At 40.5% G+C, this 16,291-nt stretch overlaps 1 protein-coding gene across 2 annotated transcripts in view; it reads left to right on the forward strand.

The window, feature by feature from the left end:
* RIPK1 (receptor interacting serine/threonine kinase 1) overlaps positions 1-15,165 on the forward strand; it is a 31,414-nt gene extending 16,249 nt beyond the window's left edge. For both annotated transcript variants that reach the window (XM_063401451.1, XM_063401442.1), the window contains exons 8-12: positions 280-370; positions 2,586-3,149; positions 4,646-4,717; positions 6,546-6,710; positions 7,360-15,165. In XM_063401451.1, the coding sequence (XP_063257521.1) occupies positions 280-370; positions 2,586-3,149; positions 4,646-4,717; positions 6,546-6,710; positions 7,360-7,646 (1,179 nt within the window). In that variant the 3' untranslated portion in view covers positions 7,647-15,165. The remainder of the gene's footprint in view (positions 1-279; positions 371-2,585; positions 3,150-4,645; positions 4,718-6,545; positions 6,711-7,359) is intronic.
* Positions 15,166-16,291: the final 1,126 nt, after the last annotated feature.

Below are 16,291 nucleotides of genomic sequence, written 5' to 3' on the forward strand. Positions count from 1 at the left end.
AGGGTATTGTTTGGCCAACCTAGAGTATTATATACTGCAGCTACATTGCAGACCTCCCTCCCTTCATTGAAGAAAATATTTTGCCCACTGTGGCAAAGCAATGGGTATTTCCTGTCAGGCTGTGCTCTCTGGAAGAGTATGGGATCTTTTCCCAGAGATTATGTGAATCTCTTCATCCAGGTCACTTCACAGTGAAGCTGTGCTGTTTCGTACTCTACAGGTATTCCCTTTGTTTAAGCTTTTGCCTATAATTTGATCATTCGTTCTTCCTCACATCAGGAAATGTGGCCTGAGCCAAATGAACTGCTGCATAGCATGGAATCCCTTCAAATAGATGCTGTACCAGAATATACCAGCAATGGTCAAGTAGGTAAGTCACTAGCACATAATTAATTGTATTTGCCAAAGATAAAGTTGTGTACAAAGCAAGTAACCTTACCATTAAGGGTTATTAAGAGACTCAATTATTCAGCATCTCAGAAAAGATTGTAATCACTGAGATGATGCTTTTTGCTCCCAGAAATCACACTTAAAATTTCAAATTTTCCATCATTTACAGTTCAAACCCATCTCCTTTTACACTCTTCTGCTTTCCACTTCCAAGCTAAAAATTTTATTCAGCATTAAGCTGTACAATGGTCACTTTGATAATTACTTTTCATACTTGATCTTTCTTCTCAATTTTTTAGTCATGCCACAACTGCTTGGTTTGTAGGCTTTAATTTCATTAAGACTTTTCTTTTTCCCCCTCCATCATTTCTTATGAATGCTTGAATATGACCAAGATACATAATTGTAAAGTATTCCTTTGTTTAGGAGCTTGGTCTCTAAGGAATCTGAGGAACATTAGTAGATAGTTTTTTCTCTCTTTTCTCTTATAATTCCATCAAACCTTGGATGAGTTGTATGTTTTGTGATTTTATAGAGCTGGCTCTCTAATATGTGGTAATATATGTAGTATCATACAGTTAGAGTTTTGTAGTGTATCTGGAATTCTCTTACCAAAGTTTCCTAATATCAAGGGACACAGAATCTTATTTGCAACACTGATTTACAAGAAATAATAAAAAATCCAGTAGAAATAAAATTCTGCTGTTATCTAAGACATTATTAAATTATTAATGTTAAACTATAACATGCAACTAAAAATCTTCCCCAAATGCTAGGTTTGCCACAAATGTTGCTCAGTAGAAGTGATGGACTTAGGGCAGCCCCACTGCTGTATTTTTAAGTGAGTGTAGTTACATTTCCTGAGCAGAAGGAATCGTGTATGACTGCTGCAGATTGCAGATGCTGTCATGTTTTAAGTACAAAAGACTTTGTTGTGAATCTCCACTGCAGAAAGATATTATCTTGCCAGGCTGTCAGTCAAAGGCAGGGTTTTTTCTCTAGACAATGGGCATCACTCAGTGGTAGGGAAAGGCATCCCACAGGATCTGTTCATACACCTCAAGCTTGCCCTGGAGAATAGATGCTGTATAGTTTATGCTAAGATGGAATTGCTATGAGCTGCCACATTGGATGGGGTTATTTCTGTATTAGTCTGTCCTCCCACTTCCTCTCTAGCAGTAGTAGCAAAACAAGCACAGCAAATATATTAGTACAGGTATACTAATATACAGCCATCCAAAGAAACTGGTTTTGGTCCTGCCTAATATGGGCTGAAATAATGTGATTTGGGGGGAAAAAAAACCCCAGTTCACTGGCATTATCTGAGCTAAATAGAAGGACATACATACACTTAATTCCAGTTTTACAGTGCTCTGTAAGTGACCCTTGCTTCAACCAATGTATGATATTTTCTAGAAAAGTGGGAAGCTTTCAGAACTTAAGGAAAGCATCTGTAATCCTACCCTTAAAAATATAAGTACAAGTAGTAACAAACAGATTTTTATGTTCTTTATATAGTCTTGGAATGCTACAGCATCATATAGATTATAACTCCATCTAGTTCAATTCTGAAGTAGAGCTTCCTTTGATACTGAGAATTAGTTTGAAATATGTAGATGACACAGACCATTTTATCTGATAGACATTACTTGTAAAAATGTATTCTTTGAGACCAGAGTATTCATCATGAAATACCCAGACAAGACACTTTACATAATCATTTTAAAATAAGATTTTTATGACAAATTATTTGTGCTGTGTGAAATTAACACCTGTTATTACAGTGGCATTGTTTTCCATCCTGTTACACTTCAGTTTTGCACTCCAGTTAATGCCAGAGCAGACACACCAGTAAATCAGATCCTACAAATGCCTTCAGGAATGTTTGTTTCAATGACTGAAAACTTGATATCAATATAAGCAGAGTACGCAGTGAATTCTCACACTACTCAAGATAGTGAGATTTTAACAATAATAGCTTAATCAAACCTGTACTTTCCAGATAAAATTCCGTTCTAGTTGTCAGTAAAGCTGTGTTTTATTTTATAGAATGTCTTATGCTGGAAGTAATGTTTTATTGAAACCTTTTAGATATGTAATGATAATAAAGTAGGTTAATAGATTTTAGCGTTATTGCAACAAGTTAAATACTTGCATTCTAATGTTTTCAAACATTTAATGTTCTTCCCTTTCAGATCAGCCTAATTCTCTACACAGCTCTCAAGGTCCCATGACCAGTGAGGTTAACAAAGCCCTGGTGGCTGCCTCCCCTAAGAACCAGCCCGTTGAGAGCTGTGAGACCTCATTTTTATCTCCTGATCATCTGGAAAGAAAACTTGAGCACGAATACAACTACCACGCGTACGGGAGCCGGATGGATAAAGCAGTTCCACCTGGAGTGTACAGCCCCGAAGTGCTAGAGGAGGAAAGGAGACGCAGAGTTGCCTGCGATCCGTTTGCAAAGCTCTCTACTACTTCTCAATGGAGTGAACTGTATCCAAGAGCTGAAATAACAGGGTCAAACACTAATCCATATTTCTGGCCACAGGCGGCTGCAACAACGCCAAAATGGGGAAATGTAGATGCTTTTTACGGGCCCAATTCCAACAGCCTTCCAACAGGAAACCCAGTGGATGCCTTTGGATTGTATTCACCCAGTAACTTCAGCCTAAGTAAACCTCCTGTGCCGGAATCTGGGCAAAACCTGCAGTCACAGACCAACGTAAACTGGTATTCAAACAATTCAGATACAGATACAGGTGAGATTCCTCCTTTTCCAACCCCTATGATTCTGAAAACACACTTTTCCTCTATTCAGTGAAGTGGTCAGGAGAGTTTTGTCACTCATGGAACAACTTGCTTATTGCAGGCTGATCTGTAATATAGCAAGGGTAAATTTATTTCCTGAAGTTCTCTTTGTTTACTCAAAGTTAAAACACTCTAGCTTTGACTTCATTATGCTGCTTTCACTGATGTCAGGCTGCCAATTTCAAATGAATAATTTCTAAAGCATGAGAGTAACAGAAGAGCATGAGACCCAACACCTGACTCTTCAGCTACCAGCCAAGGAAGAACAGACAGCAATACTACTAAAGCAGCTCCCAAAACCAGGAGCTGCTACCAGTCATTCCAGGAAAGCTGAGGAGAACTTTGACTCTGAACACTGTAACATCCATACCATAGGTTCTGCTCGTGTAGAAACAACACTTGTAGCATTTCAGAAAATAGATGGGTATTTTTTAGCTTGATTTGCAGCAAGCTGAGAGACTTCTGAACCTAGGAAGCCAGCAAGGAGCTAAGGCTTGTAACTGGTTTCTCCAGAGAGCTCTGTCTGGTGCTGAGAGAGAGCTTCTGTTTGCTGGTAAGCCATGGAGTAGAAAAGTATGGAGACAAAGAAGGAAGAGAATATTGGGCATTAACAAAACATATAAATAAGTGGTAACTGGATACCTATAAGATATAACTTTGAGGAACTAGAGACAGCATGAGATGCCCGCTCCTACTCTTGGATATTTTTAGCATGGTGTTATTTTCCAGGTCATCTCACAAGAAAATGAGGGATGCCTAGCTTTTTACAAGCAGAATGCCACAAGGGTGCTATTTTGTTAAATTATTTATGCAGAGGCTGTGATTAGTTGTTTGTGAGTTTATTTACTGAAATGAATCCGAGGGCTGTCATGTCAGAAGGCAGCCAACATCACCAATAAAGGAAAGCCTTCTGTTTGAAAGAAATAAAGAAAACAGTTATTATGGGAAGGCTGTGTGAAATAGTGTAGCAGATACCAGACTGAAGTGCACAAGAGCTCATTTCAGCTCCTCACTGACTTGTTGGGTGACTGTAACCTATCTGCTCTTGCTGCCCCAGTACGAGTTGGAGAGCTCATTCAAAAACTCACACTTAGGAGTCTGGAATTTGCCAGTTTGAATACCTCATACAAGGCAGCTCAGTCTGTAACTGCAGTGTGCTGTGATCCCACATTGCCAGATAGTCCTGCACCCACGTGGAAGCCCATTGGGCCAACTGAGATCCAAGGATGGTTAAGGTTATTAGCAAGTCAGCAAAACCACAGTAAGATCATTGCTTAAACTAGAGTTATTCAAGGAGACACAATCCTGCTAATTAAAAAGCTTCTCCTCTCTGAATTAAAGAGCACTGCATACTCACGTTACAAATATGGCAGTCACTGTTATGTATATCTACTTTTCTGTTTATATAATGCTTTTGGCATTTCTTTGTTTTTTTCTCTTTCTACAGGTTACAGGGATTCCACTTCTTTCACAAGGGGAACATTTCCATACTATCCTAGTGCACCCACAGTAAGCCCAGGTAAGTGCTGTGGCCTTCTTCTGCCCTGGTAGCCAACAGGCTGTGCATTGCATCCTGATGAGTAAAGCAAAAAACTTCAGGAACTTGAAATAATTTCTGTTATTGCTTAATACCTCTACCATAGCTGAAGTTTTCAGTATCAGTAGGTAAAACTAATTCCTGTCTCTGGCAGGGCCTAAACACACCCTTAAACATGTATTTGATAAACCAAGAACAACATATTTTTTATCTAAAAACTTTAAAAATATGAGAGCATTGCAAGATCCCCTGTACACCTAAACTAGTCACTTCCTTAGATTAAACTTCAAGTTGCTGTCACTCTGCTGAGCTCTGGAACCACACACATATTTGGAACACTTTGTCCTATCTTGCTCTGGATTTTAATACAAATTTCTAGCTACAGGCTTCATGCTGATTAGCCTTCATTGGGGCACAGTTCTCTACAGTTCTACTGGCCTGAACCCCTAAAATCATGTAATATCTTTCAGGAGTTACTAAGACATGCTCCTTTCAAGTTGTGTTGCTTGGGGCACTCTGAATTCTTTATTAACCCTTTCAAAGGCTAATTGGCAGTTTCTAAGTGGTCTATACTACAAAGAAAAGTTGAAAGAGCAGGTTTCTGTCTTCTTGACTCTGTACCCTTAAATGATGACCCAAGCCTGAGAAGCTGCAAAGCGTAAAGGCTTGGGAAAGGAGATTTATAAGCACAGTAAGTTTTACTGTTAATACTGCAATATTGATAAAGTGCTAGTACACATTTTCATATCTGATGCTAAATTCATTTTGTTGCCAGACAAGAACATAGCAAACATGAAGTTTCATTATATTTTTAACTACAAATACGATGTGTTTCCTGAGTCCTCTAGCTCTTAAAAAAAGAAAGGATACAGGAATCATAATGTTATGAGTAGAAGTAATACTGTTATGAGACATAATAAAATGCATTCCTTTTTTGCAGCTTCATCAATCTAATCATGCATATAATATTTCTGACTTGCAGTCTCAGGTTAGCATATATTAAGTGAACTTAGTCAGATTTTCATACATAACTATAGATATTCACACTTCGCATTGCAATTGAGTATGTAACAAGGATGTAACCATGACTTCAGGTGATTAAATACAGGGCTTGGTGTATTGTTTCAAGTATCTGTGCTTCAATTTTAGACCCAGGTTGTGAGATTCACCATTTAAGCTAGAGTTAGAATGTTTAGTGGATGATTATCCAAGCAGAGTTCAAAAAACACTGTCAGAGAACAGAAAACTGACATCACCTAACATGAATAGTGACTTAGCTTCGTGCTGTGTGTGGAAATCAGACAACAGTAAACAAAATATCAAATTGTGTGGTTTACTAATCATATGTTTTACTAATCATATCTTATGAGCAACGTGAAAGGATTTGCTGTAGTCTCACAGAACTCAGAGGTCATAACTGTAAACCTGAACTTACATCTATGAAAAGTAAAGCCGAGAGGCAGAAGTGAGGCTTTAAGATTTAAATGAAAGGAGCATTCAAGTCAAGGCTGACCTCCTGAGGCTGTTAGGCAGCAGAAAGCAAGACTGCTACTATGCATTCCCAAGGCACAGAGAACATTATTTACAGTCTGGTAACTATGAGCTTGGTTGTGGCACTCTGTCATAAAATAGACTGGGCTTTCACTAAAGTACGTTTGTGTCACCCTGCATAGTGAAAATACGCTCACAGCACAGTTGCCAATAAATGGTATCAAGTGCAATGAGTATCACTCCCCTTATTAGTGGAACTTCCTCCTTATGTTACTTCTTGACATTTGAACCTTATGCTGTTTGTAAATTTGTGTTAAAGTTCCTTATACAGAAGATTCAATCAAGTACAACATAAATAACAGCTCTGGAATTCAAATTGGATCCTACAATCACATGAAGATTGAAGAGCAGAATCCACATGTCAGCACTTGTCCTGTTGCTATGGAAGCCATTTATAAACATTATGAAGCAAAGGGTGTATTTGGTAAGAGAAATATCTCCCTAGTTTTCATGTATTCACCCCATATAATTCTGAGAATCATTTGCTTTGGAATCATTTGCTTTAAAACACTCAAACTGGTAGAAGCAAGGCTAGGATTGGAGATTCTCACCTGAATTCAATAGACCCATGCAGACCATGGAGTCCAGTGCCTGCCATGACACAGGGAAAACGAAAAGTTAAACCATATATTCAAGAGCCACAACAACTTTATTCAGATAGAAGTTGGACAATTTTGAAATGCAATTTACTTTCATTGGTCAATACCAATGAATTAAACTATCCCTGTGTATTCCTAAGTAACATTTGTGTCTCAGAATATAAAACGTATGCAACTCCTTAAGAACTCTAGAAAGGGTTTTTTCAATTGTACAGGTTTAAGTGACAATCTATGATAGCTTCAGATCAAAGAGCAAGTCCAGAAACTAACCCATGAATACACATTTTCTTCTGGACATTTCTTGCCTGCCATCACTGGGTTATGCTGCCTCCATGAAATCCACTCCTGATTGCATCACTAAGATTCTGTCTCCAGATATTACCCCTGTTAGGGGAGAACAGGAGAGAGAGAGCGACATGAGACAGAAGAACTGTTGAATGATGCAGTTTTCTCACACTCCTTTTCTTTTTTCAGACAATACTACTGGCCTGACAGATAAGCACTTGAATCTTGTGAGAGAAAATCTGGCTAAGCAGTGGAAGCACTGTGCTCGGAAACTGGGCTTCGGAGATCCTGAGATCGATGAAATTGATCATGACTATGAACGAGATGGACTAAAAGAAAAAGTTTACCAAATGCTGCACAAGTGGGAAATGAGGGAAGGCTCCAGAGGTGCTACAGTTGGAAAACTCGCCAAGGCCCTCATTGGCTGCCAAAGACTGGATCTCCTTAATAGTTTGATGGAAATCCAGGAAGAGTAAGTTTACTGAGAACAGACTTTCTAGAGCTCTGCTTTTTGCACAGACTTTTTGGAGCATATTTTTTTCACCTACCAGTTCTCAGTGAATATCTCCAGTAAAACAAAAAGTTAATGTCACAATATTTGGTCTTCCAAAGGATTAAAAAAAAAAAAAAAAGGCATCTTCCTTCCAAATAGAATGATTGTCCAAAGATAACAACAACAAAATGCAAGACAAATATCAATTCAAGGAGAATGTGTTGCACAAAATTTCTGCATTCTACACTTGAAACGTGTTGGTAGTGTTCAGTTCCGAAGATTGATCTACTGCTTGAAAAACTTGTGTAGAAACCAAAATCAACCCTTCTATTTTGCCACAAGTGCCAATACTTATGCCAGTATTTGACTGGTCTAAGTCAATAATACATTTCAAATATTTTTATAATTTTTATTAAATATAGATGTCTAGAATTATGTAGAATAGCAGCACAAGTAAAAGAAAAACCTATTTCTGGCTTTAAAAGCCTATTTTAAAAGCCTATTCAGGCTTTAAAAGCCTAAAAGTGATATTTTATAGTTATGATGTTGCATTAGATTTTTACATTGTTTGGTGGAAAAGATTTTACAGGGTAAGAGTCTCATCTGCTTTATAAAATAATGAAAAAATAAGTTCAATCAGTGTGCAATCCAAATTAAAATCTCAAGAATACAACAGTTTTGAGAAGGGAAAGGTGCCTTATTACCTCTTGACTGAAGACCCATTCTCCTACTTGCTCCAGGGGGCTCAGTGTCACTAGGTTCTGAATCTCTTAGGCTGCATTTGTATTAATAGGTTAAATGTGCCTGGAAATGTCACTGGATGCTGAGATTAAACTGGCATGCTGCAGCCTGCTGCCAGAACAGCAAATTCTTTAAACCTCCAAAATGTTGTGCAAAGATTGTTTCACAGCACTCAGGTTTTGTTTCTGAGGAACACTGGAACAGCTCTGTAGCGTAGGTGATGGCATCCCAGTGCCTGGAAATATTCCTTGTCACTCTGACTTCCTGATATTGATGTAATCTCAGTGTGCAGTGTCTATGAAAGAAGAATTACTGGAAGTTTTTTGACTGAAGAATTATGCCAAACTCTTCTTAGGAGGGACAACACCTCCTGTTCCATCAGATTTACAGATATTTCAAGCAGATGTTTTGGGTAATTGTTTAACCTGTACATGGAGCACCAGGTGTTCATATTGTTCATAACTATTCATTTAAGTTGTCAAAAAAAGTGCTAATAACTAATGGAGTGCAGCTAGAATGGATTTCTGCCCCTTGATACATCATGCCCCATTTCAGTGGAAGCAAAAGGAAACTGTAATCAAAGCAACCATCAACATAATTGTCATCTTTAAACCTACTTAAAATTTATTGCATTGCCTTACGGGTTTGAGTTAGCAACATGCTAAATCTTCTATAAACTCTTGAGTACAATAGAATGATGTGGTTTATCTGTATAATATAATAAGCATATACTTCCCAGAAAAAGAAAACTTATTCTTTAAGCAGATAGAGAGATGGGGTAGGGGGTGTCTTCTCTATGCCAGTCCACAGAGCTAGAGCCAGCAGCTACTGTGTTAGTTCACGAAACAGATCCCTGAACAGATCACAAAGTCAATTTATATTCTGTTAACACTGGTTAAACCGTATTGCTACATCAAGACCCAAGCCCCCATTGGTTTTTAAAGTCTTCTATATCTGCAGTGTTTATTTAAACAATATGCAATTTTTCAATAGGAAGACCTTTATCTTATTTGGTACACAGAATGAATGATGATCATTTAATGGACATACATTAAATGCTTAATTTGCTCTTTATTGAAGCAAGTCTGGACCTTACTTTATGAAACAAGAAGAGATGTGAAACACAAACATGAAGCATTTTGGAACAAGACTTAGTCAGGGGGCAGTCCTAGATCTTTAATGCAGGACGGGGGAGATGAAGGTCATTTTACCTTTGGTGCTTGTCAAGTCCAATTCTAGACTAATGCTCATAGTTCATGTGACATTGTAGATGGTACAGAACAAAAAAACAATTGAACTCACCTAGAGATGAACTCCTTCACTACAGCCCTTGCAGAACTTGATCACAGATTCAGCTTCCTAGGCAGAAGGGCCAAAGTATTACAAGTCCTTTAGCATATCATGGAAAACCACATAATAGGACACAATGCCGGGAAGCAGCAGCCAGGCATGTCAAATTAGAATACGTATTTAAAAATAAGGATGATGAACTACTGGAATAAACTACCTAGGGAGTCTGTGGATCTTCTTATTATCTCTTAATTAAGACTGGTCCTGTTTCTTAAGATGGCTGTAATTGAAATCAAAACTATAAGTCTCAATACAAGGTTAACTAGGTGAAATGTAAAAGCAAATGGTATACAAGACGTCCAAGGAAAAGCGTTAGCGTTCTCCCCAACCTAAAAATTTGCAGAAACATTAAGCATGGAAGAGACAGATAAGCTAATACTAATTATTAGATTGCTCATTTCATCTACAACTCTACCCCTCTCCCCCTGCTCAAAAAAAAAAAAAAAAAGGAAAAAAAATTAAGGATGGACCTGATTTTTGAAAAGCAACCTTTCATGAGAAATCAAAAATGCAGGAAAATAATGGGGACAAGGATGAAAGAGAGTGATGTATTATGGCATAGATCTGATACCTTTCATGGCAAAACAAAGGAGAGAAAGGACAGGAGAGTAATTTCACATCAAACTGGCAAGACATCAGCCTCAAGGGCAGAAGCATCAGTAATGCAGCAGCCTTACAGAGATTTTTCATAAAATTGGTGAGGTGCAAGACAGGGAGGAAGAGGCCATGGGTTGCAGCAGCAGACCTCCTTGTGGTCTCTCCTTGGAGAACAGCAGGTGAACTCATCCAGTTATGCACAAGGACATTATGTTTTCCCATTTTAAGAGAGTAAGTGCTTTGAGACTTTAGATCAAATATAACTCAAGCACAACTCCTGCCCATTTGCTGCCCTCATCACACAGCAGCCAATCTGTGCTGAAACTCTTAAATGCAGAGACGACTGAGTCCATGTAATTCAGAGCAATTAATTTAATTTTGTTACTACACCCCCACTAACAGTGTACAAGCAGCTGAGGAATTTTTACTCCTTCCAAAATAGTTTCTAAATAATACCAATTAATAATGCTGAATTAAAAACTCAGAGAGGACATTATTGCAAGTATTTGATATGTGACCTCTGAACTAAGCTGGCAACATACAGCTCCTCTTCCTCAGAGGCCAGTTTCCAAGGAGAGGCAACATTCAACACTTTGCCTCTGACTGATAAAGCAGCTTTAAGCAAACGAGGTCACTTTTCTCTGATAGATTTTTCAGCACTGTTCAATAACAAATGAAGACCATCTTTCAGTGTGGAGGCACAAAGGAAATTGAGTAAGAATCCCTAAGCCTCTGAAACATGCTCAGCCATGTACACAGCGAGAAGGAGCTACAGTGAAACTAAGGCAGGATCACCCAGTACAAGCAGGGACACATTAGAGCTAAGTAGCACCCGGGAGAGTGTTCTTCACTGGATCCTAGTGCCCTCCAGGCATTTTTTCCTACCCCTTCCTCATCACAGCCCCTACAGGCTACAGAAAGTGCTCCTTGCAGCATGCTAGGTTTCCCTTCTAGCATACCAATTAGCAATAGGAGTCGGCCGACCATTTGTTCCTCAGCACACAAGAGCAGCTAGTGAAAGTGCAGCTCCTTAATACTGCCCCCTGGAAAAAAGGAAGGAGGAAGGTAGGATCCAAACAGACTCTAGGTTGTAGAGATTGGAAGTGATCTTTGTCCTGGAGGAAGTATTGCCTATGAGTGAAACAAAGGCAGCCGGAGTTCTGACTTATGCTGGGATTCCCCCTCCTCCACAACTCTTAAGTAGGTCACTTCCTTTAGCATGGTTTCCTTGTCTCTTTGGTACAGACACTAACTTCTGCCAGAACTAAGATGTGATCTGATAATAAGCATTGTTGCCTATAGAGCTCAGAGAGATGCTTGATAAGAACTGCTTGAAACAAAAACCCCACACTAATTTCTTTAATAAACCAGTAATACTGCTGGATTTTGAATGATGGGTTGCAACTCCTGTTGCACCTGCATCCCACACATTCCCCTCTCTCATTAGCTGAGTGAACTAAATGCGGCACTGGAAAGGATGTTCATGGAGTTCATCAAAATAGATTTGCACAACCCCTTCCATAAACAAATCAAGAACCATCTTCTAAAATATTACTCTTGCCTTCTTCAAGAGACAAGCTGTTTCTTCCTCATACCAGAGTATTTGGAGTCATTTCACATCTCTGTGTCTAGAATGTCCTAAATATGGTCAGAAATTATACCAAGACTATGCTTGGATTTACAAGATGTAGATTGTATTCAACTTTGAAATTACAAGAACACCACCCATTGAAGGGCCCGAGGGCAGGTGTGTCAGATTTATAATACAATTATTCATGAACATACAAAAGATATGCAGACACTGCTTAAGTTGACAGACACTATCCTTTGCTAGCATAAGAAAACTGCCAGCAAACAAAGAAAATCATTACATACGTGTCTGTGTTTTAGTTTCTTCATCAGTCTGAAATGTTCTTTGAGCCAAGGTATCTGGGATATTTTTCTACCATCTGTTCTGCTTATGACGAAGTATCTTTTCCTTTGTGATGTAAGTCATCGTTCTCAGTTTGGCCAATATTCTAACTAAATAAACCTCCCGCTACAAAACTGCATACTGCTACTCCTCACACTTCACAGCTTCAAAAGTCATGCCGTATTCAGTGTTTCTTGTTTGGAAGGTCAATACCAAATCACGGAAATATCAGTATTTTCACATTTGTTCTGAATTTGGCAATTCCCCACTACCTAAATCTTACCACTTTGTGGAGCTGAAGCAACAAGATTTTTGTCCTCAGGTGAAAACATAACAATCAATACCCAAGAAGCACAAGAGCCCAAGCAACAAAACAGTCCTGAAATAGCAGGATATTTCACCTCATAGAAGCAGATAAAATAAAGGAGGCAAAAATAATCAGTCACTGTGTTCACAGACTCAGGAAGCAATGTCTACAACAGTATCTGGATCACTGGAGACCCCAACAGCTCAAAAATGCGGTTGTAACACAGCCATGGAGGAAGGGAGCAGGGGCAGGTATTGATGGCACTGTGCTGAGCTGAAATTAGGCTCCAGGACCCATGAGCCAGGCTGTGGAGGAGATCCCAGCTGAGGCTGATTGTGGCTATCAAAGCCTAATAGTGCCCCAATGGACCTGACAAATGAGTTCCTTCTTGAAAACTCCAGAGTTAAATCCCTGCTAGCACTGGTGATTCTTGTGTTTTGTAAGGGATCGATGCTCCTGATAGGAGAATCCCATGTGTGGGTGAAAATAATACCTCTTAAGAACCGGAATTAGTCTTTCTGACTGATGATCCAGCAGATCTCAAGGGACCCACTACGTCAATAACTGACTAGACCTTTTCTAGATTTTCTACAATCTGTAGAAGTACAAAATATAGTAGATACATCTTTTCTATCCAACCATGAACCAGAAAACTCCTCCTTGCAATTTAATAGGCATATTTAAATTTCATTGTTCTGCACTTTTGTCCCTTACAAGAAGTTCTGGAAAACTTTTCCCCTGGTGTTCAGTTCCATAAGGAACAAATCCATGCAGCACCAACAGTGCAGCCTGGCTGCAGGGACTGTGATTGTTCATCAGAGGTGACAAAATCTCACTGTGCAGCAGTGATACCCTGCAGAGCATTACCGGGGTATGAGGGAAATACTGCCAGTAGTAGATGACCACAGGGAAAAAATGGTGCTACACCAAAGGGGACAAAAAATGACAGGGGCAGTTAAAAGGGAAATCTATCCTCAGGGACACACCACCAGCAGAGCAGTGCTACCTCTTCCCAACATTGCCTTTTCCTTTTTTTGTTTTTCTTTTCTTCTCTATGCAGTGGCCAGAAACAGGTAGTTTCCAGCCTGAACCATCAGAAGTAATCAGAGAAATTAAAATATTTTATGGGAGTGGTCAGGAAAACTAGTGCTGCAGTTGTTCTCAACACTTTCGTGTGTGTAAAAGTAAAAAGCTGTGAGCAGCCTGTGTCTGGGTTACTCGTTTTTTCTCTGCTTTCAGCTAGTAATTTATGAAATCATATTTGAGGAAATAGGTGAACTGAAATTCTGTGTTCTCCCAGCTGCCCATTATGTTCAAATCTGCTTTACTAACAAGACTGGATGTTCTGGTGAACTAAGCTGAACACAGTTTGAATCTGCTAGTTTACACTCTGTTTATCCTCAGATCATCCACCACCTGCATTCAGCCGTGACAGAGTCCTGCTTTCACTGCTGTACCTGGGGCCATTTCCCTGTGGGCCCAGGCAGCAATTCTCCTTGAGTTGCTCCCCTCACAATGCCAGTCCTTCAACACACACAGAGAAAAGGATCTTTTGCAAATGCCATTTCTGCCCAACTGCCACATTATTTTTCTCTCTTCGTGCCAAAGAAGTCAGGGCACTGCCTGTGGAAGGGCTTGCATGGTCCAGGCACTTGGGAGAGGAATAGCCACTGTACAGGCCCCTTATGCTCCAGAGCTGTGGTTGCAGCTGGAGATGACACGCGGTGCAACAGCTCAACTGTGACAGCCCTCTCACCACAGGGACCTCCCGATTTCTGTCACACTGACAATGGAGTTCACCCACCTGAAACCTTCCCAGATCTAGGCGGTACATAGATCTCCCCATCTCCCTTTTCTCTCATCTGGGAAGGGCATTTGGATTTACCTTTCTACTTACTTCTTTCCCCATCACTACACTGTATGACAAACCCTTTCTACCTCATCTTTCAGCACATGTTCTGAGAATTTACTGTTTCCTTCAGCCTTAGTAAGTAGTTGATATGGAGGTGTCCTGGGTTGAAAAATGTAACCAAAAATGTGTATTCTATTTTCATCTGTTGAAACCAGTTGGGAGATGTTGTTCTTTATCTCTTGTAACTCTAGGGGTGGAAAGAGGGCAGATGCCCTCTGTTAATGGGACACCCGATAATACCAGATATGGCAGTGCCTTCTTATCTCTTCCTCCACCCATCCTCCTCCGAGGAACATCACCTGTGAATGGGCTGTTTAAGGCCTCTCACGTGACTGATAACATCACCTCATTCCACTGTGAGATGCTCCACCCAGTGGGAGGAGCCAAAGCCTTTCCACCAGGATAAAACCAGCAATCCCAAACACCCAGGGAGCCTGTTTTGACTGGATTCCCAGAGGACGACTGGACCCTTTCTTGAGGATCATCTCTACTTCAACAGAGCCACAACTGTCACTCTGGGAGGACTTATTTCGGACAGCTTCCAACACCCTGACCAACACGGTGCCAGGTTTACATTCTGACTCTGTCAGTGGTCCTTTGTACTATTGCATTTATCTTATTTTAATTTTTTTTACCTTTTTTTGTTGTTTGTTTCTTCCCTCTCTATTAAATTGTATTTCTGACTTGGAGTCTCAGTGGTTTTGCTTTCAAACCAGTACACACCAGAAAGAAATTTAAGACAGTGAGATTCACAACAAATATGAGCCTCTGAAAGTAGCCCAAGAACCAAGGAAACTGCAGGTGCTTGTAAATGTCATTAGGCAGCAGCAAAGGCAGATTGTCCTGATAAAGGATTGCTTGTAATTATCCATACTAAAGACCTTAATCTTAAATGGTTTGATCTGCTCAGGGGATAAACTGAACCAGTATGCTTACACAGTTGAGTTAATCTCTTTATGCACTGGGATTTGTTATGACTGTCATTCGTCTGTAAGACTTGTAAGTCCCATGCACACATATGGCAATGGGCTGGGAAGGCTGACAGCTATTCACTCAGAGGGCAGTTGCTGAGCTTCCGCTGGGCTGGAATATGTAACACTGACCTGTCCTGAGGAAATTCCTCTCATCCAGGTATGAGGCAGGAGACCTTTAACCCTAGGTCTGTTTCAAGCTTTCTGCTATTTTCCTCACTACCCTCTCCACCATCACCTTGGCTGGCTGTGACTCAGACTCATCCATTCTCCTCCATGCTTGGAAAACAGACACCGAGGAGCACAGCTGGACACCAAGGAAAGTAGTTGGTCTCCTTGTGCTTTATGTGCAAATTGTGAGAAGGCGCAGAGGAAAGCCAGGCCAAGTGCTGCATTAAACGAAAGCAGTCAGGCTGCTCCAGACGTGGCCAGCCCTGATCCGTACGGGCACTTGCCAGGGCAAAGCCCTTGGCCAGATGTTCCCCACAGGCAGGCCCAACAAATAACATTGGTCAGGAAGAGTTAATGATTCCTGCCAAGGGCCTGGGAATGCCTGGACTTTGAGGGGCTGAAAGCACCGCCACAGGGGAGGCTGCACTGAGCAGAGCTGCCCTCACTGTCCCGGCTGCCCGGGGAACCGTTCTCCAGGCACACCCGGAGCCACAGATGACCCTCACAGTCCATGGGGCTTCTGCATCACGGGCACGGCTGGAGGGGCAGTTCATGGCTTCAGCTCCCATGTATCTCCCAGGGCTGGGGTCTTCGCTCCCTGCAGACACCCCGGGGGCTGCCGTGTCTGTTTGTCTCCGGCTCCTGGACAGGAGGGACGCGCTCACAG

This window comes from Prinia subflava, chromosome 1 (assembly GCF_021018805.1).
Source record: "Prinia subflava isolate CZ2003 ecotype Zambia chromosome 1, Cam_Psub_1.2, whole genome shotgun sequence".
NCBI classification, from domain to species: domain Eukaryota; kingdom Metazoa; phylum Chordata; class Aves; order Passeriformes; family Cisticolidae; genus Prinia; species Prinia subflava.